General features: G+C 37.5%; 1 protein-coding gene across 1 annotated transcript in view; it reads right to left on the reverse strand.

Moving 5' to 3' along the window:
* The window catches only part of LOC140143818 (gamma-aminobutyric acid type B receptor subunit 2-like), a 45,485-nt gene continuing 19,661 nt past the window's right edge, over positions 1–25,824 (reverse strand). The window contains 15 exon segments of the mRNA XM_072165629.1: positions 1–216; positions 1,331–1,486; positions 2,480–2,668; positions 3,177–3,323; positions 10,888–11,010; positions 13,287–13,394; positions 15,894–16,026; positions 16,640–16,805; positions 17,094–17,177; positions 18,342–18,535; positions 21,778–21,851; positions 22,622–22,867; positions 23,882–24,079; positions 25,378–25,443; positions 25,634–25,738. Coding sequence (XP_072021730.1) covers positions 1–216; positions 1,331–1,486; positions 2,480–2,668; positions 3,177–3,323; positions 10,888–11,010; positions 13,287–13,394; positions 15,894–16,026; positions 16,640–16,805; positions 17,094–17,177; positions 18,342–18,535; positions 21,778–21,851; positions 22,622–22,867; positions 23,882–24,079; positions 25,378–25,443; positions 25,634–25,738 — 2,205 coding nt within the window.

A 25,824-nucleotide genomic window follows, 5' to 3' on the forward strand; every position in this document is an offset into this window, starting at 1 on the left:
TCAAACGCCAGATGTTGACGCCTCCGTTGCAATATTGCTAATTCCGTCTTCCTCTGGTCGATAGGCATCTTTATGATCGCCTGCACAGCAACCACACATAACCCCTGCACACCACAGACCACAACCACTCTTGAACCGGGCATCATTTGCTGAAACATCGATGACGCTTTCCGATAGAGGGCGTAATGCTTTCAGACGTTTGTTTTCAATTTCCACCTGTAACCACAAGATAGAAGACGTGGGTTATCTTTAACATGAAATATATTTTGACGCAATCGGCTTAATTGTACCGTCTACGTCTGAAGGTGGGGGTGCACCTATATGCCACTATGCGCTCCACTCCACCACCAATTATTTGAATATAATATCGATACATTTAAGATTCTGAAGGTGAAACTACAAAAGTAGAGTCCATACAATGTATCTCTGATACTATACTGATTCAGAATCTGTGTTGTAATGCCATTGTGGTACCATTGGGTATTTTGAAATAAATGACCTCAAAATGACCCCACAGGGTTATACAGGTATCAAAGTATAGCAATATTTTTTTCTCAATGTGACCCATGGTGCAAAAGTTACAAGCCGCAACAGGCCAAGGGTCAAATTCCAAGTTGTGAAAAAAGTTAGTTACTCTGATTTTCGTGAAAGTTGGGTCAAAATTTTTCTACCTAAAGGGTTGCAGAAAAGTATTCTGGGTTAAGACCAAATCATTATGAGGTTTCAGAACCAGACTAAGATACCCAGTACAGCAGTTAACAGTTAAATCATTCGGTATAGTGCTAGACACTGGATCTATCACGGTTTGACTAAGGTCCTGCGCATGTATAGATCGGAAAGGCGTCCCTGGATGATGATCAATTGTTTATAAGATGTGTCTTGCCTCTGGGCCATTTAATGGTCAGCAACCTCATGTAAAGTATAGGGAGAGCGTGACGCAATGGTTAGGGTACTTGCCTTCAGTGCACGAGGTCCCGGGTTCATATTACCGGCGGTGGCGATTTGCTGGGAATTTGACTTGGAAAAAAGTCTGAAATTGGCAACCTCTGTAGATTAAATTTAGACTTCCGCTCTCCCCATGGTTCATTTAGAATTGGGTAAATGAATCATAAAAGTACTCCGTCCTTCGGAGGGGACGTTAAGCCGTCGGTCCCGTGTGCAGAGAGCCAGTTTCGAAAAGAGTAGGGTGTTATCCCCTGACTGTTCCCAACCCGTCCTGATGTTCAAATGGACCCCAATGGTTATCCAGGGTTGTCAAAACCCGAACAAATCAAATCGAAAAGATATGTTGCTTTATTTTAGCTGCATTGAAAGAAGTGAATATACTCACTTCGGCCAATTTCTGCTTAATCGACATGTTTTCTTCCTGAAGAGTTTCCATTTGACTCTGGCTGCACACTGTACTGCGCGCTTCGGGCTTATTTTTATTAGTCCTTCCCGAGTTTATCGTCGGTGGGCCGTCTGGGTATTTGTAGACTGAAATGATCTGAAATGATTTGAAACAACCCAAATTAAAAGATGTTGTAAAGATAAACAAAGCATTCAAGTGAAAACAATTAAAAGAAATCCAGGTTTTGGCAATAATTGAAAAGGTGTGGTGTTTTTTTTCGAGCAGCTAAGGTAAGGCGTTAGACACCGCTGTCTGGGTGTGTAGCGATGCGAGTTCGAACCCCAGCGCAGTCTTTATTTTGTTCTCGTTAAATGATTTGGCTGACTTGGAATTCTGTTGGGCAAGGAACGAGAACTCGGGCGGCTGATCTTTGCTGTGGTGGTTAATTGTGATATGTAGAGGTAGGGCTTGTATATTAATTATATTAAGATCATGAATATTTATAAATGGTTTGTACGGTGTGTCTTGGGCCGGGTACGGTTGTTTGATGGCATGTAAAGCCATAGTCATTTTTAAGTAAAGGTGAACAATGATGGCGCTATTTATCTGAAACCGTGTGTGTATCTTTACAAGGGGTAGACATTTGTGTAATGACTTTTAAAAAAATCAGAAAAAGAGTAATAAAGATCAAGGACATTTTCAAAAAACTTTTTATCATCAAAATGTAAGGAATATAACTCATATTATTAAAATATATGTAAATAGTACCCTCACACAAATAAAAACACACAGCTTATAATATAAAACTTACCACAAAAACAGAAAAAGATGAATAATTGATAAAGAATAAAGAAACGAAGTTAGAAATAGCTAAAAAGTATTATGTGTATTTTATTGTGATAGCTGTTGGTATTGCCCAGGTCTAGAATTGAACATAATTATAATGCATTGTTAGCAAATTTAATAAATGATCACATCAAACAGCCGTGGGCTACTGACAGTGGACAACAAATTCTTGTAAATATGCTGAGCCTTGTGGTTTTATGCCTGTGTGTAGCACACTACTAATATATCACCACGCCTTTTTTCATTTCGTTTGGGGTAGGCAAACTTAGAACCTACCTTTGGGGAGGCATCATTTGAACCTACCTTTGGTACAAATACAATTATCAATGTAATCGTCGTACAAAATAGCAGGACACAGCTAGTGAAGATATAGAGTATCGATGGATTGTTATTAATGACGAAACTGACGGATACTCCAATCGTGCATAGAACTATCACATTATACACACTAATGCCGATAAGCTTGCTGTCATTCAGTGCAGATATTGTCACCTGGTAGGCAAATAATAATAATAATAATAATAATAATAATAATAATAATAATAATAACACTAATAATACTAAATAATAATAATAATAATAATAATAATAATAATAATAATAATAATAATAATAATAATAATAATAATAATAATAATAATTTAATAACACTAATACTACTACTACTACTTCTACTAATAATAATATAGAGCTTGCGATTTCCAAACGTGCGTATTATACGCCCGTGCACAATGCATGGACCTTTGATACGCACGTTTGGAAATCTCAAGCTCACTAATACCTTTAAACTACAGCCACAACCGATACCCTTAAAACCTCTAACAGGTACCCTTAAAACATATAACAACAGGTACCCTCAGAGACAATAATGGACATATAGTAATTGCAAGATTCGGCATTAACTTCATTTCAGCTTCATTTGGCTCCATGCCGGTGAAACTTTAAACGAGATACGTACTTCCTTGGAAATGACTGCCCGCCACGCCATTGACATACCTACCTTCCGAGTTTCCCAAGCCAGAAACGCCCCGAATATCAGCAACAAAGCTTTATAGCTGTATAATGCTGTCAACCAGTAGATTTGGTGCTTACAGGAACAGTATTCGTAGTATGGTATCAGTCGTTGATTTGGTACTTGTGGATCGTCCTGTATGAGAGGTGCATAAAAATAAAATTAAATGGGATGCTTCCAAGAGGCTCGTTGTTCCACTATATATTTCGTAATTCGCTACTGAATATTTTTATACGTCTTGGTGGAAGACATAAAGGTAAATGAGAACAGTTCAACAGCACTTATTTTCTGAGAAACCTTTCTCCGTAATCAGCGAGGGGATTTGCCATTTGGTCTAAAACCAATTGGTCTAATATCCATTTGGTCTATATCCATTTCGTCTAAACCCATTAGGTCTATATCCACTACGTCCAATAATCATTTGGTCCTTTAACCATTTGGACCAATAACCATTTGGTCCGATAACCATTTAGTCTAATAACCAATAAGTCTAAAACCATTTAGTCTAACAACCATTTAGTCTAATACTCATTTGGTCTATAACCAATAGGTCTAATAGCCATTTGGTCTAATACCCATTTGGTCTACACACCATTTAGTCTTACAAGAATTTAGTTTATTAATAAATATACAAAATGGTATTAGACTAACTGGTTAGTAGACCATACGAGTATTAGACCTAACGTTTATTAGACCAAACAGTTATTAGACCAAATGGCTATTAGACCTATTGGTTATAGACCAAATATATTAGACTAAATGGTTATTAGACTATATGGTTAGTAGACATACCGGTTATTAGACCAAACAATATTAGACTAAATGGACATTAGACTATATGATTATTAGACTAAGTGGCAGTTAGCCTTTTTGGTAATAGACCAATTGAATATAGACTAAACGGGAATTAGACCAAATGGTATTAGACCAAATGTCAATAGACCATCAGCGATTGTATAGTGTCTGATCCTCTACCGACTTTATCCTCGAGGTTGAAAGTTCACGGTCCCGTCCCTATGGCGTGAATTTATTTGAATTTATGTGTCAATGGCCAGATCATGTGCAGTGTCTTTGTATGCTCAGCCTTCAGCTACGGCAGAGGTATTACTTACTGTCTTATTCTTATGCTGGGGTTCGGAGGCAAATAAGTGATTCAGAACACTTGCAATCTACGTAGCAATAATCAACATTTATTCACACAGGGCGCTGCCATCTTGGAACGGGTTGCCAGCCCGAACGACGTGAGTCAGTTGCCAAACGTAATAGCCTAAATCAGATATCACCACATCTTTCCCTTTTGGGAAGATTGAACAATCTTGTTGCTGCAACTAATATTGATCAAGTTGTATTGGCAGCAATATGTCCATTCATTAGAGTTTTTGTTATTCTATGAGAGTCTTTTTTCTCTTTAATCAAGTTTCAGTGCCTTTTCATTCTTTTAACTTTCAAACAACGAAATTGAATTTTAAACAAAGAGAACTGGATGGATTATCCAAAACTCTGTGCTGGATTACAGGGTGTTATTTTTTCCCTATTGCTTGAACTCCAACACTGAAGGCACTTTCATTTGAACAATTATCAAGAGTTCCTCTTCTTTCTTCCATGGAACGCTAGAACCGAGATCACATGTTGTATATATGAGGATTTGTTACTGTATTGCATGTAGGTTAACCTGAATGTTGATTCTTTGAATAAACACAAATTCCAAAACTTGCAACTTGTGAAAACATATTTACATAAATTCACTGAAGTTTGTGAAAGTTCATAAAGTCAGTTCAGACATCACATGAGTCTGTTTAAGCAGGCAAATTGTTTTCACTAAATTTGACTCTGTGCACAGTATAGACATGTGAAACACATATTATTGTTGGTAGTCCTGCAAATATGCTGGTGGTTTCACCATCCTGCCAGATCTGGTTCTCACCGCTGGTGCTGCTGCTCTGGTGCTGTCTTGTTGACCTGTAGCTGGTTGAACTGGTTGGTTCACTGGTGCTGGTGCTGCTGCTGCTGGTTGACCTAGTGGTTCATCATCATCCTCATCAATTGGATCAACATGCTGGTAAGTCTTCTTCAAATGCTTTCTGTTTCTTTTCAGATTTCTGCCATTTGACAGCTTTACCACATATGATCGGTAAGGTAATCTTTTGACAATCATACCCTTAGTTGACCACTGCTTGTTTTGAAAGTCATAAATGAGAACGTGATCTCCTAACTGAAGTGGCTTGAGATCTTTAGCGTTTTGATTGTAGTAATCAGCTTGCTTTTGCTTGTTTTCATTGATCTTTCTTGAGACTCCTTTTGCCACTCTTGGAGATAGTAGCTTTTTAGTAGTTGGTAGGCGAGTCTTCGTTCTCCTACTCATTAGTTTCTGCACTGGACTAAATCCATCTTGGCCTGGTGTGTTTCTGAAGTCCAACATGGCTAGATACGGATCTTTATTATCTGCTTTTGCTTTCTTCAACAGTCTTTTTGCTGTTCTGACTGCGTTTTCTGACTTCCCATTGCTCTGGGGATATCCTGGAGATGACGTTGTATGCTGAAACTTCCATTTCCTGGCAAATTCTTGGAATTGTTCACTGGTAAATTGTGTGCCATTATCAGATATTACAGTATCGGGTATCCCTTGTCTTGAGAAGTGCATCTTGACTTTGGAAATTACTGTCTCTGATCTCATGTCAGGTAGATAATCTATCTCCCAGTAGTTGGAAAAATAGTCTACTGTGATCAAATAGTTGCGATCATCAAGGTGGAAAATGTCCATTCCGACTTTTGCCCATGGTCTACCTGGGACATCATGTGGATGTAGTGTTTCCTTCTGTTGCTGATCAGAGTATCTTCTACACACATCACATTTTTCAACATAGTCTTTGATCTGTGCTGTCATCCCTGGCCAATACATGCTTTCGCGTGCTCTTGACATGCATGCTTGTATGCCTTGATGGGAAGCATGAATATCCTCAACCATTCTCCTGCGTGCTGCTGGAGGTACTACAAGTCTTTCTCCCTTGTAGATTAGATCTTTCTGCACAGTTAGTTCTTCTCGGATGCCCCAGTAAGTCTTTAATTGCTGTGGAACATGTTGCTTGTCTTCTGGCCACCCAAGAACTATCATGTTGTGTAACTGCTGCATGATTTGGTCTGCTATTGTCTCTCTTTGGATAACATCTATCAGACTCTCTTCAAGGTCTACCTCTTCAAGTAGATTAACTGCTTCCAATTCTAGTTCTTGCTGTATATTGGTATCATACTCTGGAAGGTATGCTCTGCTTAAGGTGTCTGCTAATACTAGTTTGCTTCCAGGTGTGTATTGAATTTCATAGTCATAGGTTCCCATCTTCAAAAACATACACTGTTGACGTTTAGGTGCTTTGTGAAGCAGTTTCTTCTGTATGATCTCGAGAGGTTTGTGGTCACTCTGGATCCATACCTTTCTGCCATAGGTGTAAGCATGAAATCTTTTCAATCCATACCATGCTGCTAGAAGCTCCTTTTCAATTTGAGCGTATCTTGTCTCAGTGTCAGTCAGAGCTCTGCTAGCATATGCTATTGGCTGGCCTTCTTGAAGCAAGGCTGCACCTAGACCTGTCTCCGAGGCGTCAACTTGCAAAGTTACGTCTTTCTTACTGTCAAAGTAGCGTAGAACTGGATGGGCTGTCACAGCTTTCTTGATCTGGTCTACAGCTTTGGTGTGGTGATCTGTCCACTCCCATAGTACATTCTTCACAGTGAGTTTTCTTAATGGCTCACAGAGATCACTCAAGTGTGGCAGGAACTTACTGAGATAGTTTACAAATCCCAGTAGACGCTGTATTCCTTTAACATCAGTTGGTAGAGGCATCTCTCCAACTGCTCTAATCTTCTCAGGATCAGGTTTCAATCCATCTTTGGATATTATATGGCCAATGAATGGCACTTCTTCCATTCCAAGCTTGGCCTTATCTTTGTTGATCTTCAAGCCAACTTCTTGGCATCGCTTCATGAGTTCCCTGAGATTCTCATTGTGATTTTGTACTGCTTCTTCTTTTGTCCCTCCAACTCCAAATATCAACATATCATCTGCTATGGACTCTACTCCTTTCAGCCCTGCAAGTGCTTGCTGTTGGCGTCTTGTGTACTCTTCTGGTGCGCTTTTCAGCCCAAATGGCATGCGCAGCCAGCGATATCTGCCATAAGGAGTATTGAAACATGTTAACTTTGAACTAGCTTCATCTAGTTCAACATGCCAAAACCCATTTCTTGTGTCAAGTACGCTGAATACTTTTGCTTGATGGAGTTCAGGAAGAATTTCTTCTATTGTAGTCATATGATGATGGCTTCTCTTTATGGCCCGATTCAAGTCTTTCGGGTCTATGCAGATGCGCAATTTTCCTGATGGTTTCCTGACTGCTACCATGCTTGAAACCCAATCTGTAGGCTCAGTTTCGTCAATGATTATCTTGCGCTGTACCATGTCATCAAGATCTGTCTTGAGTTGTTCTTTGACTGCAACTGGTACCCGCCGTGCTGCATGGACTACTGGTGTGACTGTTTTATCAATCTCTATATGATACTTGCCAGGTAATTTTCCAGTACCATCAAATACATCTGGATATTCTGCTTCTAGTTGCTGTATTGTCAGAGGCCGTATTTGTGCTGCTGCAGTCTGCACTTGTGCTATGTTGTCATATATAATTTCTATCAGGCCCATGGCTTCTGAAGTTTTGCGTTCCAAAATCGGTACATATTTGTCAGAGCTCACAATTTCAAACACTACGAGATATTTTCTCTGGTTCTTCGGGTTTATCACCTTCAGTTTTGCTTTGCCAATCGGGCGTACAAGATTTCCATCATACATCCTCAGGATGGTTTCTGTCTTCTCAATTTGTATTTAATGTTCTTCAAATGACTCTTGCTGAGAACATTGCATGAAGCTCCAGTGTCTATTTCAAACTGAATTTCTTTCTGCTTCTCTATCATCATTGTTGCTATGATGCTCTTTTCCAGCTTATTTACTTCCACAACTGTTATCTTGTTAACTTCGTCATAACTTGTGGTAGACTCATCTGTGTCTTCACCTTGGTCGATCCTGTTAACTCTTTTCTGTGATAAACACACATTACTGAAATGGTGCTTCTTCTTGCATTTGGTACAGGTTTTTCCATAAGCTGGACATGCTTCTTTACTTGCTTTGTGCTCTTTTCCACAGTACATGCAATTCTGATGCTCTTGCCTTTTGTCTTTGTGGTATCTAGGATTCTGGTCCTGTTTAGTATATCTGGCCTTGTTACTCCTTCTTGCATAATGTATTTGCTGTTCACTACTGCTCGCCATGCTTTTTAACTGCTGGGTTGTTGCCTCACTTATCTTAAGTGCATCTATGGCTATCTTAAGTGAGCACTCTTCTTCTTTTCGGAACAGTCTGGCTCTGGCTGAATCATCTTTACAACCCAGTATCAGAATGTCTCTGATCATATCCTCTTCATCTTTAAACTTACAGTTAATGGCCAGATGTCGTAGCCGATCCACAAATTGCTCTGTATTTTCATGCTGTTGCTGTACTGCTCTATAAAAACAGTATCTATCATAAAGTACATTGTGTTTGACAACAAAATTATCTTCCAAAGCTTTCAAGATTTCTTTGGCATCTGCCATCTTGTCATCGGACAATTTCAGCCCAAGAAGGATTCTCTTACAAGCCGGTCCCATCAGCGTTTTTAGTGTGGCTGCTTGTACGGTTGTATTCTTTTTGTCTAATTCTGTAGCAATAGCGTAATCATTATAGGCATCTTTAAATGTTTTCCAGTTTTCCTCCGTGTTGCCTTTGCATATCATATGCGGTGGACATGGCAACTGGAACTCAGCCATGATTTATTTGCACTTGTCGCCGAAGCGCCTTGAGTTCGTTGAACCTCAAGATAATCGCCGAATACGCTATTAGTAATTAGTATCGCCGAAGCGCCTTGAGTTCGTTGAACCTCAAGATTAATTGCCGAACACGCTATTAGTAATTAGTATCGCCGAAGCGCCTTGAGTTCGTTGAACCTCAAGATTAATTGCCGAATACGCTATTAGTAATTAGTATCGCCGAAGCGCCTTGAGTTCGTTGAACCTCAAGATTAATTGCCGAATACGCTGTTAAGTGTTAGTATCGCTGTAGCGCCTTGAGTTCGTTGAACCTCAAGTTTACTTGACAGATACGATATTATTATCGCGAAGCACGAATAATTTATCCAAACAGCCTTGATTTATGCTCAAAATCAAGAAAGCGTCTGTTATGCATGTATATATGTTGGCAAAGAAATTGTATGTAACTGCCTGTATGTATGCCTTTTTACGCGCAAATTTGCGTCGTGCTATGCAGATATTTAAATAACCTTGCAATATAATACACACTTGATTTGCCGAAAAGTCTTGATTTCACCATGGAGGTAATTTGCTGCCACCATGATTTCACTTTAAATTAAGACTGCTGAACATGTCATGCTGCTGATCATGTTCGTACGTATACACAAATACTACTACTCGATCTGGAGACTGTGTCTGTGACTAGCTAGGCTGTAACTGCCACTTCACTTGCTAATTAAAGTAAGCTTAAAATGCGTGCTTATCATGCACCATAAAACTAAGTTCAGTATACATTCATACATTGAATCTGTTTTTACTTTTGTTTTATTGTTATTGTACATGTACATGTATTGTATACCATGTTACTGACACTCGTGTGCCAAATTCTGCAGTCATTCGCTGCCACACAGGCTCACAGGTCTGCTATCTTCATCGGCTGTTTTCTGCAAAACACGGCTCCCGATAAGGCTATGGCTTTCCCTGTCATTGCTACACCACTCTAGACACCATGTCTTATTCTTATGCTGGAGTTCGGAGGCAAATAAGTGATTCAGAACACTTGCAATCTACGTAGCAATAATCAACATTTATTCACACAGGGCGCTGCCATCTTGGAACGGGTTGCCAGCCCGAACGACGTGAGTCAGTTGCCAAACGTAATAGCCTAAATCAGATATCACCACACTTACCATGTGGGCAGTGTGTTTGTTATAGCTTCTACTACAGTCCTTTTCCTTTTATTCACATATTAATCTTGCTGTAATAACCACATGATATTCGGTAAACAACGTCCGATTGATCTTCAATTCTGAGCGTGTCTTTTGGCGCAACGACCGTTATGCCGAATCGTTTGATGTGGTTTGTAGCCGGGTGAGAAGGGCCGTGAACTCTCAAAGAAATACGATTCTCTACTAGAGACACAAACTTCCTACAAGACACCATCAGCATCGAGGATTGGCAAAGAGTCAGACAATCAGTATCGCATCGGTTTTCTAAAAACTCTGATAAAAACGTAATTCTTGTTGAACCGTTTTGAATTAAGTATGAAAGCAGAAAGCAACCTCACTCTACTGAGACTGTACCACTCTGGCACACTAGATTATGGTAACTATTTACCAGAAAAATAGTGGATACCTCTGTCCCAACACCAATTGGTACCACTCTGGCCGCAACAGTTGCCAGTTTACCTTCACTCTGAGCGGTACAAATATATTGAAATACTGCGGCCACAGTGTGGCGGCCGCGCTATAGTGAGGCCGGGTTGTGTTCTCATCCTAAGTCTTTGTTTATTGAACCACACTTTAAAGGTTCGTCAATAATTATATATTATTTGAAGGAGAAAAAACATAAAAGAAAATTTACACGTCGAACTTACAATTTCATAGAGCTCAAGTGTGTCAATTTCCATCGGGTCGATTATATGCCACGCGGCAAGAACACAGACATCGATAAGTAATAACACGAAAACCATGAGGAAAAGTTGCCGGTCTTTAATGATCTGTAATGTCAATATGAAAAGTTGTGTTTTTTATCTCGTGGGATTTGTGCAAGAGAAACTTCGTATCTGCATAATTTGTCATTTGGCAGAAAAATATTTGCGTATTTCAATTTCTTTACTTATTTATTGTTTTTAAGCGTGTTGATAAATCCATTATAATTATATTATTTGCTTTTAAGACTTGTAAAATAGCTAAAATGTGAGGATTTACCTACATTGGTATTATCCATTAATAACTCAATTTTTCCCCAAAAAATGTAAGTTACGACGCTCTTGCATTTGTCATGCTTATCCGTCGATCTTTCCCCGATGAGCCATTTTTGCAACACAGCCCAATTTGTTAGTGTACATTAAACGTCATTTTACTGTTATTATTTGGTAAGAATGTATTGCTATGATACCAAAATATATGCAAAAGTGAATTTTGGCTAAAATACCACTACAATGTCATTTTCACCAACGAAGTTTCTGCTAAATGTGAAAGGAAATAACTATTTAACTATAACTAATAGCATTAATCCATGATCATGGTTTTACTTTCACCTTTCTACCAAATGGTTAACTTTGATGATTGAACTTACCCCAGCTAACCCAGCAAACACAAAAACGTTTTTAAAACGTTTTAAATAAGTTATATTTTGGGGTTTGGTTGAGGTAAAAACGTTTTAATAACATTAAAATGTCGGGTTATATAAAGGTCATGAAATCGTTTTAAACGTTTTGTATGAAAACACACTACAACAATATTTTTAAAATGTTTTGAAATGTCATTGTAAACTACATGTATTTTTGCAAACAGTTTTGGCCAAATATTTTGTCAACACTTAAATAACATTATGTTAAAATATTTGCACCCAGCAAACACAGAAATGTTCTTAAAATGTTTTTTACAAAACGTTTTAATAACATTTAAATGTCGGGTTATATAAAAAAAAACGTTATTGTAAATATTTTGGGCAAACATTTTTTGCAAAATATTTTTTCAACCCCAAAATAACATTCTGTTTAGAATGATTTGTACCAAGTTTTCAAAAATGTTTTTGGAATGTTATTAAAACGTTTTTATACCCTTTATATAACCCGACATTTAAACGTTTTCTGACAACCTTTTATAACCTTTTGCGAATGATGTCGAAAACGTTTTGTGTTTGCTGGGAAGTTGGTGAAAATATATGAATGAACCCCGTTCATACATACCAGAACATTTTGTGATTCTTATTTCATCAAAATAATAACAAAAAATTACAAGCAACATTATTAAAAAAAAAACATGATTTCCTTCACTTTCCTTTCCCGGCGACAGTCACATTCGGGACACCGGGAATACACGCTGTTTATGCCCGGCTCTCGACCAATCACGCGCACTGTTATATAGCGTGTATGTATGAAGGATCTACGATTAGCGTAAGTCCTTTGGGTGTAATGAAAAGCGTTTTAGAATGAACCTTTAAAGGCCGTATGGAGTGATACAACCCCGTCTCCCCCTTGTAGTACGTGAGGGTAAATGCAAAAGTTGTTTCTATCGTAATCTTAAATGTTGAAAATCAGGTTTTTTTCTCTTAATTTAACAAAATTGATTTAAACATCATTGTGCACGCAAATCTTCGGTTGGTTGTAAACAAAATCGTACATTGATAATATCTTGAAATATGCTACTTTAAAATCAAAGAAAGAGCGGTATTAGGCACTACTGCATAATTTCGCCTTTGAATTTTGTGGCCATAAGAAAGCCTTCTATGCTTGGCCGCTAGAAATTTTCAATACCGTGGACTCAAAGTTTGCTCGGCTTATAAGATGCCAACAAATAGACTCATAACATCGTGTATTGCTATGGGCGCAGCACTTACGCTATTTGCGAGTTGTTTAATGCGTAACTAGCGCGTGCTGATGTGAAATTTTACGCGAACGCAAGATGGGACTTTATTGCCCTGTTTATTGATCGAAAAACCGATTTTTAAAAATAATTTTTGAGCTATTATCAACTGTTTGCTATCTCGAGTGCTATCAGCAACCACAATGGAAACTCCTTGGCCCAATTAGAATGCTTACTCGTGACAGACCGCTTCAATATAAAATAGCCAAACCTATTGTGAGAAAAACATGCAGTGTTGTCTAACCGTGCGGTTTGATTATGTAGCCTCTTGCCGTATAATTATAATACTCCGATTTTTGAAATTTGAAATGGATCGGTTCTATAGTGAATTCACTTGAGCAAAAATGGGAATTGCTTTAGTCAGAAACATTTATTAGCAATATACCCATATCAATATACGTACCACTCTTTTTGGAGCTTTAAATGCCGCTATCTTGTGCACTCGCCATGTTTTCGAGAACATTGATCCGAAAGCTAACACAAATCCCAGAGACAGGAGCCACGCGCGGAGCTGGAAACATCATATAACAATATTACGAGTACAAAAAGGATACATTAGTACTGCAGATTTCATTTTTAGTGACAATTGTCCCAGGTTGACACAAGCAACAGGAATGGCATATATCGGGAGTTAGTTGGTCACTATTAGTAGGTATGTCACAGTGGCTGCACAATAATTCTGCTACACTGTGCATGCAAGCATAACAGTGAATTGAAAAGGGCGCGCTTCAAATTTGGCCAATTTTAGAAAACATCCATGTCGATAAATGAATTTATCATTATGCTTCATTCATCCAAATTGTTTAAATTTTTAATATATGGTGTGTAAAGCCTTTCCGAGGCTAACATCGGGTCCTCAAAAATTAAAAATTGTTTTGTTTAAGAGCTACTGCCTGTTTTTATGGATTTTGGAAGATCGCTCATAAATCAGTAAATATAGGCCTATTGAAGTAAAGGGACCTACCACCATTTAGATGAAATACTAATCTTTCTTAGCATGTAAATTATTTCTGTCGACAACGAATGAAGCACTCCCCTAAAACTAGTTGAAGCAAAACATTAATCAATGATATTTTTAGGGAGTAATTTTCCAAACCACAATAGCTCTAAGCCATTGTGTGTGTCCAAGGCCATACTATTTTTGTATACGCGGTACAGTAAATCGGATGTTCCTTTTACCGATTGTCCTCCCATGTTAATACAGATGACAAAAAGTTAATTTAAAGTATCATTGCAACTGAATTTTTATTTTTACCTTTCGGACTTGGCTTTGAGTAATGGTGACACATACCATGTTTACAGTAAAAATGAAAATTATATTCCAGACACCGTCAAAATGTCAAACTTTTTATTTTTTTGTATTGTTTTTAAATAATTAACTGCAGTTCATTTATTCAACCTCATAACAGGATCATACTTAAAAGATTTATGATGAATGAACAGACGTTCATTAAATATTGAAAAAAAACCCAAAATTACTCATGCCTAATTTGCATAATAATATCATAAATACATAATTAGCTGTAATTACCTAATTTGCATAATTAATTACTTTTTGTGTATTTTTTTTCATCAATTGAAAGAACCTTGTATACATATGTGTGCATAAAAACCCGCACCTTTATATCATGTACGGTTTTCTATTGGCATCAATTTTGCATATTAATTAATTAGCTGAACTTAGTCATTTTTTGAGATTTAATTTGTCTGCAGATTGGCCGAAATGGCTAAAATAGTATATTTGATTAATTTATTATAATTATTCAATGATGGATTTTTAAATTTTGTTTTCTGTAACGAAGTCAGGAAAGATAGGCATTTTACATGTGCTATTTAAATTAACGCTGCTTTTTCAAGCAAGCGTTCAAATAAATCTTCAAAATCTCGAAATGTGCCAATTTTGTCATTGTAGCCATTTGTGGCAGGATTTCATTCCATCTACGAGCATCTTTAAATTGACATTACATCACAATGCATTGACCGATTTCAATTCTGTTTTTTGATTTTTGGTGCTTTAATAAAGCTTAATAATGTAGGAACAATAAATAACGCGTTTCTGCTGCGATTATTTTTGAGGTGATATACCTACTATTAGCAGATTAGGAAAAACTGTAAGCCAATTGACACCTATTGTGCGATCCAATCGGTCAAAGTTTATAAATTAGGGGTTCATTCATATATTTTCATGACTAAACGGTTGTTTATGCCCGAGGGCCGCTTGTCCCGTTCATACATACAAAAACATTTTGTAATTCTTATTTCATCAAAATAATAACAAAAAACTACAAGTAACATTATTAAAAGTCATGATTTTCCTTCATTTTTTTCCTACCCGGCAATCGCACATCCGGGACACCGGGCATAAACGCTGTTTATGCCCGGCTCTCGACCAATCACACGCGCCGTTACATAGCGTGTATGTATGAACGGGTAATAGTTGCTCAAAGTCTGCTAAGATATCCCTCTGGTCACAGGGACTCAGAAAATATAGTTTGGGATATCTACGAACGATCAGTCTGTATTACAATTATTGTTGTTGGAAAGGTTGAAGGGCAACAGTTGGCTTCTGCACGGGTAAAACTAGTTACTAACCTGAATGAAAATGGTCTGTATTTTGTCTCAGTTTAATAGCAATGAAAAAAAGAATAGTTTGTACTATTTAGGGCATTTTGTTACGAAGAAACACAGCAACATATGTCACAACTAATAATACAGAATTGATATGGACCCATTTCATTGTGTCATAAGTACAAACTGCCGAATTCTTTTTATCAGAGGAAAATTTGGAATTTATTTTAAAAAGAGCAATTTTGAATTTTGATCCCTTTGATATTAATTAATTAATTTATATGGAAAAATCATTATCAACGTCTGCTTAGAGAGCACATGTATAATAGCAGTCAATAGCGATATAACGGCGTTTTTTATGTGCCACTGTGTTTGCTTTCACAAATGTTTTACTATCATATTTGACCGAGTACAACGCAGTTACCAAACCGTAATATGTTACCTGACAAAATTGAGTTTGCACTGCCACTGAAACCAGATTAGCATCAAGTCCACCGATAAATATAGTCGCATACACCAAAACACTCCCTAGTATGATTAGGTTGTTCAGATAAGGACTGGACATTTTAACAAATCTGGATAAAAATCGGGAAATTAATGCAGTTAATAAATTTGTAATACAAAATGAGTGAATGTGCATAACAGTGAAAGAAGGGCGCAACTCCACCATTTTACAAAAAAGAATTGGACCCAGCATTTTATTAGGGGGTGGGGGAGGGGTGCTGAATTGACTAATATTTAGCATAGATCATGCACCCCCTCCAAGCGATGAAAGTCAAAATTTTAACTCGCTCCACGCGCATTTCAGCACAAATAGTAATTTGAAGGATCAATTTTAGACCGAAATTCAACTTCAATGTAACCAAAACTCATAAGCGTTTTTGTGCACATTTTCGCGCATGCTCCGCGTGCAATTGTTTTAAGGGCTGGGCGCATTTCAGCACAAATAATAATTTGAAGGATCAATTTAAGACCGAAATTCAACTTCATTATAACCAAAATTATAACCAAAATTCACAAGTTTTATTTGTGCAAATTTTCGCGTGCTCCGTTTCAAGAGAGGGGGCTGGGGCGCATTTCAACCCAAATTTGAAGGATCAATTTTTTTTAAACAAACACTTAACAAAAAAGCACGAGTTTTCTTTGTCTATTTGTTACAAATATCTATAATGTCAGCCGACAACCTACCTTTTTTCCCTGTATCTCAAATTGAAAGTTAAAAAGAAGAGCGCCAACAGGATTCCAATAATAGCTAAGGTACTCATGGCTGCATACAGTTCAATACTGATCCCTTTATGAACACTTAAAACCTTTATGATAATCTTAGGAGTATGATCCAATGGTACACGTCCTCCTGATGTAATAAAGTAAAACACGTTCTACCATGTTATTTACATTTTAAAGTTAATTTGATATTGGACAGCACACCATGAAATGACTACAAATCTGGGCTACCAAATCTCGGATTTGGCAACATGGCAACGCAATTTGTGAAAGGCAACGCAATTTGTGAAATATTCACAAGGCAGATATTAGAATGTTAACATCAGTACAGGCTTTTAACAGATAGCTGCTTTGTGGTACTACTAGCTAGCGTTTAGAAAATAGAATAATTATTAGCATTAACTTGACTGAAACATACCTGGCCAAATAAAGTTTCCTACCATCTCAAAAACACCACCTTCGTCGTCATCTGTAAACAATGCCACAGGCCGTTCAAGAAATTCTGAAAGTATGATTAATGTTACCATCAGAGAAGAAGGAACTTAAGGGCCAAGACAAAGGGGGTATGTCATGTGAATACAAGAGTCCGCCTTTGAAATATTTAGCAAGGTCTTCCACAGAGAGAGTAAGGGTTTGTGGAAGATATAGGTAAAGTCATAAAAAGGGGAGTAAGGGACGGTTTCAAAATAATTGCCTTTAGCCAATCCAATCGAAAAACATTCTCCCTCTGTGGCAGAAATTTCGTGCATTTGTGACAGGTGTATGGTAGATTTCCAACACAAAGAGGTCTAAATTCCAACTTGGATGTAGATGCATTTAAAAATGATTTTCCCTTGTCAAACCCATGGACTAAAAAAGATAACAGACAAGTTCAAGCAGTCAAAGTCTAACATCACCCGATAATGAAGGCCGATTGTTCCATGAAATGCGACAGGCAAAACTGCTACGCACTTTCCGCGTAGCAGAAAAGGTGTATCGCGTAATCGCAAAGGCACGCAACGGTCTATCGCGTATACTCGAAGGCACGCAACGCTTGCGTGATTGTTAGACACGGCACAAACGAACGCTCGGCCCTCATGAATATGCGAAAATTCCCAGCAGTCAAACCCTTTTATTCAAAGGAGTGGGACACATGCTAGACTATCACTTAACTGTACTAGTCTATCTAGAGAGCGAATCATAGCATCCAAATTAAGCGCATTGTGATATTTTATCTGCCATGGGTAAAGGCGCTGTCGTTACTTTGATTCTTCTCGACTTGTCATATGCTTTTGATACGATTGATCACCGTGTATTATTGCAACTCTGAAAGCAGCTGGTATTTGAGTAACTACCTTACAGTGGTTTGCATCTTATTTAACTGATCGGATGCATGCTATTTGTATTTAGAACGCCAAATTACCATCAGTGTATGTTTTAAATGAGTTTTATAGGGTTCGGTTCTCAGCCCAATTTTAATTTTAAATTTACACTGGTCACTGATATCATAGAATAATAAAATAAAGAATAATAACAACGTTATGTTGACGGCAGCTGAAATGGATGTCAACTAATTTCCTCACACCCTTCATGGTGATGAAACTGAATTATTGTTCTTGGATCACAAAAGGGACAAAGTGTCAAACTAAAATGTAAATCGAAAGAATACATTTTTTTTTCACTGTACCTCCTTCCATCCTGCATATAAATGGCAAAGGAGTATCGCATGATATTGTTTTCCAACCGTTGGCGGCATCAGCAGTCATGAAAACACATTCCTCTTCACCATTAAGTTCACTTCCGGATGGTATCCACATTCTGCCATCAAATCGCTGGTCTTCCCATTCGTAGATTTGATCATTCCTTTTCAGACCAATAAACCTGCAATAGATTAACAAGTTATCTGCCAAATCTGGTTTTAAAGAAAAAGTTTTAAATGCGGAGTCCAGTAGGTTTCATATAGGCCTACCGCTTACCATTTTGCTGTGGGGGGTGCTAAATTTCCTAAATGTGGGGCTGTTTCCCCAGACAATTCGCCTACACACCTAAAAAGTGAGTTTTTGTTGGTTATTTTGAACAGTTTTTTGTAAATAGAAAGCAAAATTATCTAGGCTTTCGCTACTCATTTTGTTTGTATTTTGGTGGTACATGTATATTATGTGCGCTTCCTAGCTGTAAGTCCCTGATTGTTGCTAATATGATGCGTCTTAGGCCACATTGCTCAGGAAATTCATGTAAAGTGTGCTGATAGTTTATGCATGCGCGTGTAGCACACTATAAATTATTGCGCTTTATTTAAGAAATAAAGGGTAATGTATTATCCTTTACACGCAAATAATGTGTCCGAGGCAGTAAAAACGTAAATAATGGGTGAGGCGCAGCCGAACCCATTATTTCAAATTTCTATTCTATTACCAGAAAATAGTGCGATTTAAAGAGAATTTAAAAAGAAAATAGCATTTTTTGGCACAAATATTTTAAGTTGTTTACTTCAAGGTGGAGCGCGTACGCGTAAGTGACACTGCACGAAATACTGCACGCGTAACCAAGCGTAATGCTGTGTTTAGAATGTGTTACGGCGCTTGACCCACTATTGCAGAATAATGGGCTCTCACGTGACGCGTTTCAACAAATCACAGTGCCCGATTTTGAATAATGGGTCGTGGGGGTAATAGAATTTGTTTTTATGAGTGCGTCAGTTACAATAAAACAACGTTATTAACGTGGCTCAGAGAGATTTCTTGGGAAAATGAAATCAGAATATTTCACTTTATTTCGATACATTGAATACTCAGAGTGTAGCGTGCAAGAATTTAAAATAAGAGACATATTGTGTAGCGCCACGTTAAGCTTATGTCTTATAGAATTGTGTGGGGGAATTAATGTCTGGATCCAGACATTTATTACAAAATCATACAATTTTACATGAAACATGATGATTTTTAGCTTACCTATTTCAGATGCTGATTAGTGCATGGACAAACATTGCATATATGTTAAAAACTGGACTTTGACCAAAAATGAGGGCGTACTTTTTATGAAACCTCACAATGCCCCTTTAATTGCTGCATTGATTATATTTACAATATTTTGAACTTTCTAATTAATAGAATCTCGATTAGATTTTGGATTTATTTGGGTCCATTAAACATATAACTAAATGAAAATAATATAGCTAAAAAGAATACAACTCTCATTCAGAAAATATACCACAGCTAGGACTTTGAGCGTGTTATCATAAGTCTATTGTTTAGCGTGCGATGTTACATATTCTATAGAGGTTATCCACGTGACTCATGCGTGACTTCTAACAAAAGGCGCTGGTTCCCGTAGTATTCCTCATTCAACCAATTCAATGCATGACTTTGGCGGGCTATTTTGAAACAGTCATGGTTGCACATGCAGGTACATCTTTTGAAAATCCTAAACAAGGTATAGCAGTCGCTGATAGGATATGCAGCTTATAGAACGCGGATAACTGAAATTGCCATGAAGAGCAAATGACAAGACATTTGAAATAAACTAACCCCCCTTAAATAATGGCCATTATTCAAATAATGGGGCTATTGTATTACAAATCTGTAAAGTGCGTTGGAAGAAGAATTTATTTCTGCGCATTTTGACACCTCATTTGATAGCCCAGAAAATAATAAAACACCGGTCAATTTAATGTAGTGAGGTCCAGATTTGAAAGTTGCACTTACATACACATTTTTACAATACAAAAACACTCAGATATCATTACACAGATTTCCTTCCATTATACTGAATGCAAAATCAATACAATTTACTGAAACTTTTAAATCTTGGATTACATTGATTTAAATGTACGCTGTGACGTCAATATTTAGTCAATTGCTGCAAATGAGGTGCCAAATGTGCAGAAATAAATTCTGCTTCCAATGCATTTTACAGATTTGTAATACAATCACCCGTTTTTGAATAATGGTCATTATTTAAGGGGGGTTAGTTACATTTTTTTAGATGTTTATATAAACACCACGGCCACTTACCATCTGAGGTGTTCAGTGTTACCGCTGTTTCTCTGTAAATTGTCTGATATAAAGTCATACTCCGTTTCATTTACAATAGCGGCTATGACCGACCCAGTATTATTGCAATGCTCAGCCGCTTGCGAATATGTGAGAGATTGGTTTACAAATAAGAAACACTCTTCTTCATGCAATATCCAGGACGAATTAGCACAACCGGCTACAGAATAGAAACACACACAAAAAGAAAAACAAAGGTTGATTTTATTTGTACGCAACCTATTCCCCAAAACAAATCGGCACGTTCTATTACACCTCGTAGGTATAATATTTTGTTTTCACTTGATGTTGTCTCTTTTGGGGAAATAATGAAAAAAAAACAAGCATGTGTCCATTTTTCCGATTGGGGTACGTGGTAAAATCCAAGATGGGCGTTAAACCCTATAAAACTGCCTGGCGAATGTAATAACAAAATTCTCCAAGCGTTTATATCAACTTTAAATTCATTGTGCTCAAAATCATGGCAGCCCCAAATTATTGGTGACTTTCCTTTTTTGATGTGTTTTAATATATATTATAAAAAAATATCGCAGTAATTTATATTGCACTACGCACAGGCACAACGCCTAGACGTTGACCCACAAGCCTCAGCACACTTTACAGGTTGTCGCTGACCACATCATTCCATAAACCATTCAGGGACTTTGCTGCTTCAAGAGCACACACCCTAGACATTCCACAAATACCCTTCGCAACCAGGATCAGCTCCACGAGTTTCGTACGGGTTACAACGAGACAATTAGCAGTAAGTTCCTTGTGCAATGGAATTTCAAGCTAACTCAATTTTTCACGAGAGCGTACTAGGCACCACCAAGGTTCGAACCCGCAACCTCTCGCACCATAGTCTAACGCCTTATCGATTGAGCTAACTTGACTGCAAATTTCATGAAGAGCATTATGATACATTCATTACAGTGACCTTGTGCGAAACGATACCTTGTAGTTGTCGGATTTGTATAATTCCTACACGGTCACCATCGCGAAAGCTCACAGGACCCTACGGAAATAATACACGACATTCTGTGTTATTTATTGTGTTGTTCATCTAGTTAATTTAGGCGTCACGTATACATTGGCCCTATACTGCTATCGGTGCTTCGATGGATACCGATGACTCTTCCTGTCACACCATAGAATGCGATCAACTGTATCGAGCATAATATTGAACATTATTGTGCTATTATAATTGAAGACCGAATTAAGAAGACTAGTTTGCGTATGACGCCCTGTCAACCAGACCAGAATGCCGTACTGCGCAGGTCAGCAACCAATCACGGCGCGTCATTGCCCTAACGTCCGACGCAAACCAGTCGTTTTAATTCAGGCATCAATTATACTACTATCGGTTTTTTTTATTTAAATAAATAACATAACGATACACCAAATCTTTAGCCTCTTCTTGAAAAATAAAATAAAAACGACAATCTTGGACGACCGATCCTACCCGAAATAACGCACTCATTAACGCCCCTCCTCACCTGTCGACGTTACTGCCTAAACCTGAAATATTCATTTGAATTGAATTATGTTTCAATGTCTGACACCCAATGACCCCAAAGTTTTAGCAGGCCACACAAAATTACCGCCTCTTTTAGCCTTTTTAAAGGCTCTATACTGAATGACCCCCTATATTTGGCAAAATAGGAATCGAGTCATAACATCATCGTTCAGAACTCCGGTAGACATCGAATGGATTGGAGATGTTGGCATCTACCATTACCGCACTTTTGTTGGGGTCTTAGAGGGCCCGTAAAAGTAAAGAAAATATACCTTGATGGACCCCTTAAAAACAAAAACATGCATGTAAGCTTTTGAAAAAGGCGGTCACTATGTGCAGATATGCCGAAAAAAGAGTTGCGCAGGCACACTATGCTTGCCAATATATGCAAGTCCCCCACGCCATTAAATGTCTTACCGATACTCCAGTAAATCTAGTTTCATTCAGCAATTCAAAAAAGATTCTCCCCATTTCTATGTTATCATAGGTGAAATCTTCCAATCGCAGTCCTTTTGGTTTAAGAACTGACACGGCTTTATCCAGCATCAGTGCAATAGCCCAGGCAGCGTCGTAACCTAACGGATTATAGGCATTCCATGCATAATTGGACCATTTTGGAGCCTTAAGGTATTCATTGAACATCTCCACGTATTGTGCCGCAGTCTGTTGAGAAAGTGGGATTGCAGACAGGAAAATAAATAAAGGAAATCAAAGAAAAATCAAAGAAAGCAAGACAAGGAAAAAAGACGCCACCCGCAACAAATTGTAATTTTTCTATCAGCGTAAAATTATGGATTAACATTTGTATCATTCATTAGGTTTTACTGCCTGAAAAGAATTGATCATGGTTCACCACCTTTTTCAACCAAATCGACGGTAAGAACTCTTGTAGTGTGGGATTAAACATTTAACCCCAAATTGCCTCAGACAAAACTCACTTCATGGGAACTATAAAATACCACACAAGGTAATCTTTATGCAACTCGTTGACTCCTTTGTATTCTATGCTGACTCTAATGACAGCCTGGTGATCTGGTCAACTCATTGACAGATACCAACCTCAGGACGGAATTCAATTTTTGATCAATTCTCATCAGGGAGTGAAACCCTATGTAAAATGAGAGCAAAGGATGGATCTACGATTAGCTGAAGTCATTTAGGTGTAAACACAAGCGAGTCACCCAGAACGTTGAAGAACAAATGAAATACTAGAACCTACCTCTTTTGCAACTTTGTGACGTTGGCCTGGAACTGCCAGACTTCATGAGACAACTGACGTATATCACGTTACCCGTCCAACAGGTCAGTTGGCTGATGAAGTCTGGTGGTTGCAGCATCGCATAGTTGCAAAAAGTACGTTCCAGTGTCAAATTAATTTTTTTGACTCTTCCATTGTGTGTTCTGCCTCGATTTGTGTAGATAGGTAGGGTTTTTTTTTAAAAAGATTTGCTGTAAATTATGTTTGATAAAGGCCTTGGCCGGGCCTACTTTTAGGGTCGGTCAGGTGACGCCAATGCAAACAATAGGCATAAATGATAAAGAGTGTATTAAAAAGTGCTCTAAACACTGGAGGAAAGTTGGAAGAGGATGATGACAATGAAGAGAATGATGAGGAGGAGGATGGGAGGAGGAAGAATCCTGATGTTTAGATTTTGGTATACAGGTAGAGTTACTTACGATATTTGCAACAGTCAGTTCAGAACTGGTACTTAGTTGCAAACTCTCTGTAGCGATATAGTATGAACTTTGAACAATTTTACGCATTTCTTCCAATGTGCACTGCACGAATTCATCTTGTACTTCCCACCATTTTGGTACGTACCAGCCTACAAACATCCACACGTAGCCATCGCCAACCATGTTGTTCTTGTAAGCCTATTAAAGTTTGTCAACAACAAAATATGAATTTATTGACTCGTGGCCGTCAATCACGGGAAACAGGTGAAATGTCCCCCATGTTTTGGCAAATACTTCCCTGGTCTACATTTCGCGCAATTTTGTAAAATTGTCCAACGACTCAGGGACCTCACACCCCTCAGGCACCCCCCCGCGTCGCGCAAGCGCACAGAGATGTCCGCTGCTCACTCATATTTCACACACTTTGTTCTATTTCAATCCATGAATAAAAATGGTTCAACTTATACCTTCTTCAAAATGTATAGAAATAATTGACTGTTTAAGTTGATGACTTAGTCTGCAATCAGTACGTAGGCTGTTAAATTTGATGATACTTATGTATTTTTTAATATTTTAGGAGCTTCCTTGTTTGGAGATAAAGTATGTGATATGAAATGTGTATGTCTTGATGTTCAGTGATGTTAGTCAAAGTATTGTTCATATTTATCGTTATTTAATCTGATCGGATGTTTGATAATTGCGTCACTTAAAATTTAAGTTGTTTTCTTTCACACTGTGCGATTCCGTACACTTTTTTGTTTAATATTTTTTATACTTTATCCATCTGATGTATATTTCACGTTTTAGCATGTTTTTGCTCTCATTTGGTATTGTAGTTTTTGTGCATTTCTTGCGTGTAATATATATATATATATATATAATATATAGTTAATCAAAACAATGTTATAACATAATTACGTTGTTTTATGTATTTTTTTATATATATATATATATATACTGAAGTACTGTCCTATTAATAATATTTGTTACATATTCCACAGTGCTGTTCATTTCCGCTTTTGCAAACGTATCATTTCCTTGTATTTTAAATTATTGGTTTGCATATATTTTCCATATATTTAAATTAATATCATGTTCGCGGTACTGTAGAGTGTATCTTTGATGTAATTCGCTTTTATATAACAATATAAAATATTACATAAACATTGATTTATATGAGGGACATGGTTCAAATTATAGCTCCATGATGATCTCAAAACCATACCGGTCATAGCATGGTTTTGAGATCACCGCGGGCCTATAATTTATTTTAACCATGTCCCGAATATAAAGCAGTCAATATTTGTTTTATATACCGAATGGATGTAAGTGGACGTTGTGATTGCGCAGTTTGATCGGGACGCACGAGACCGGTCATTAGTTCATTTCCATGACCGGGCAATAGTTCGTTGGTAGGGAATAGCTAATTCATTGACCGTACTTTCAACCAATCAGATAGCAGGAATCTATAATTAAATGAGGTATATATTATTTACCTCGCATAGAACACGTCTTGCTTTTGTAGCATACATATTTACGGATATAATCTTGGCATCCACAGTCTGGAAAGGAAATAAAAAAGAATAACGTATAAGCATTAGTTTGGACTCTATATACTCGCGCTGTAACAAAAACCGAATAATTCCCGCCTATTACGAGCTGATCATAGTATAGTTTACCCCATTATTGTCCGTGTCCTAATTGTAAAATGCTCTAGCGACAGCAAATAACTTTGAAGCTCTTTAAGCTCACCTTTAAATTTTGAATTTGATGTGAAGGATCATCTGAAGCGAAGGTTTCTGATGTAAGGATGGTGATATTGGCATCATGGAGTCCTTCGATAAGATGATCAACCACCTGAGAAATAAATAGTGAGAAAAAGAGAAATTGATGACTAATTAATATTTTTATTATTATCTTTATTATTATTATTATTATTATTA

Source organism: Amphiura filiformis, unplaced genomic scaffold (genome assembly GCF_039555335.1).
Source record: "Amphiura filiformis unplaced genomic scaffold, Afil_fr2py scaffold_29, whole genome shotgun sequence".
Lineage (NCBI taxonomy): Eukaryota > Metazoa > Echinodermata > Ophiuroidea > Amphilepidida > Amphiuridae > Amphiura > Amphiura filiformis.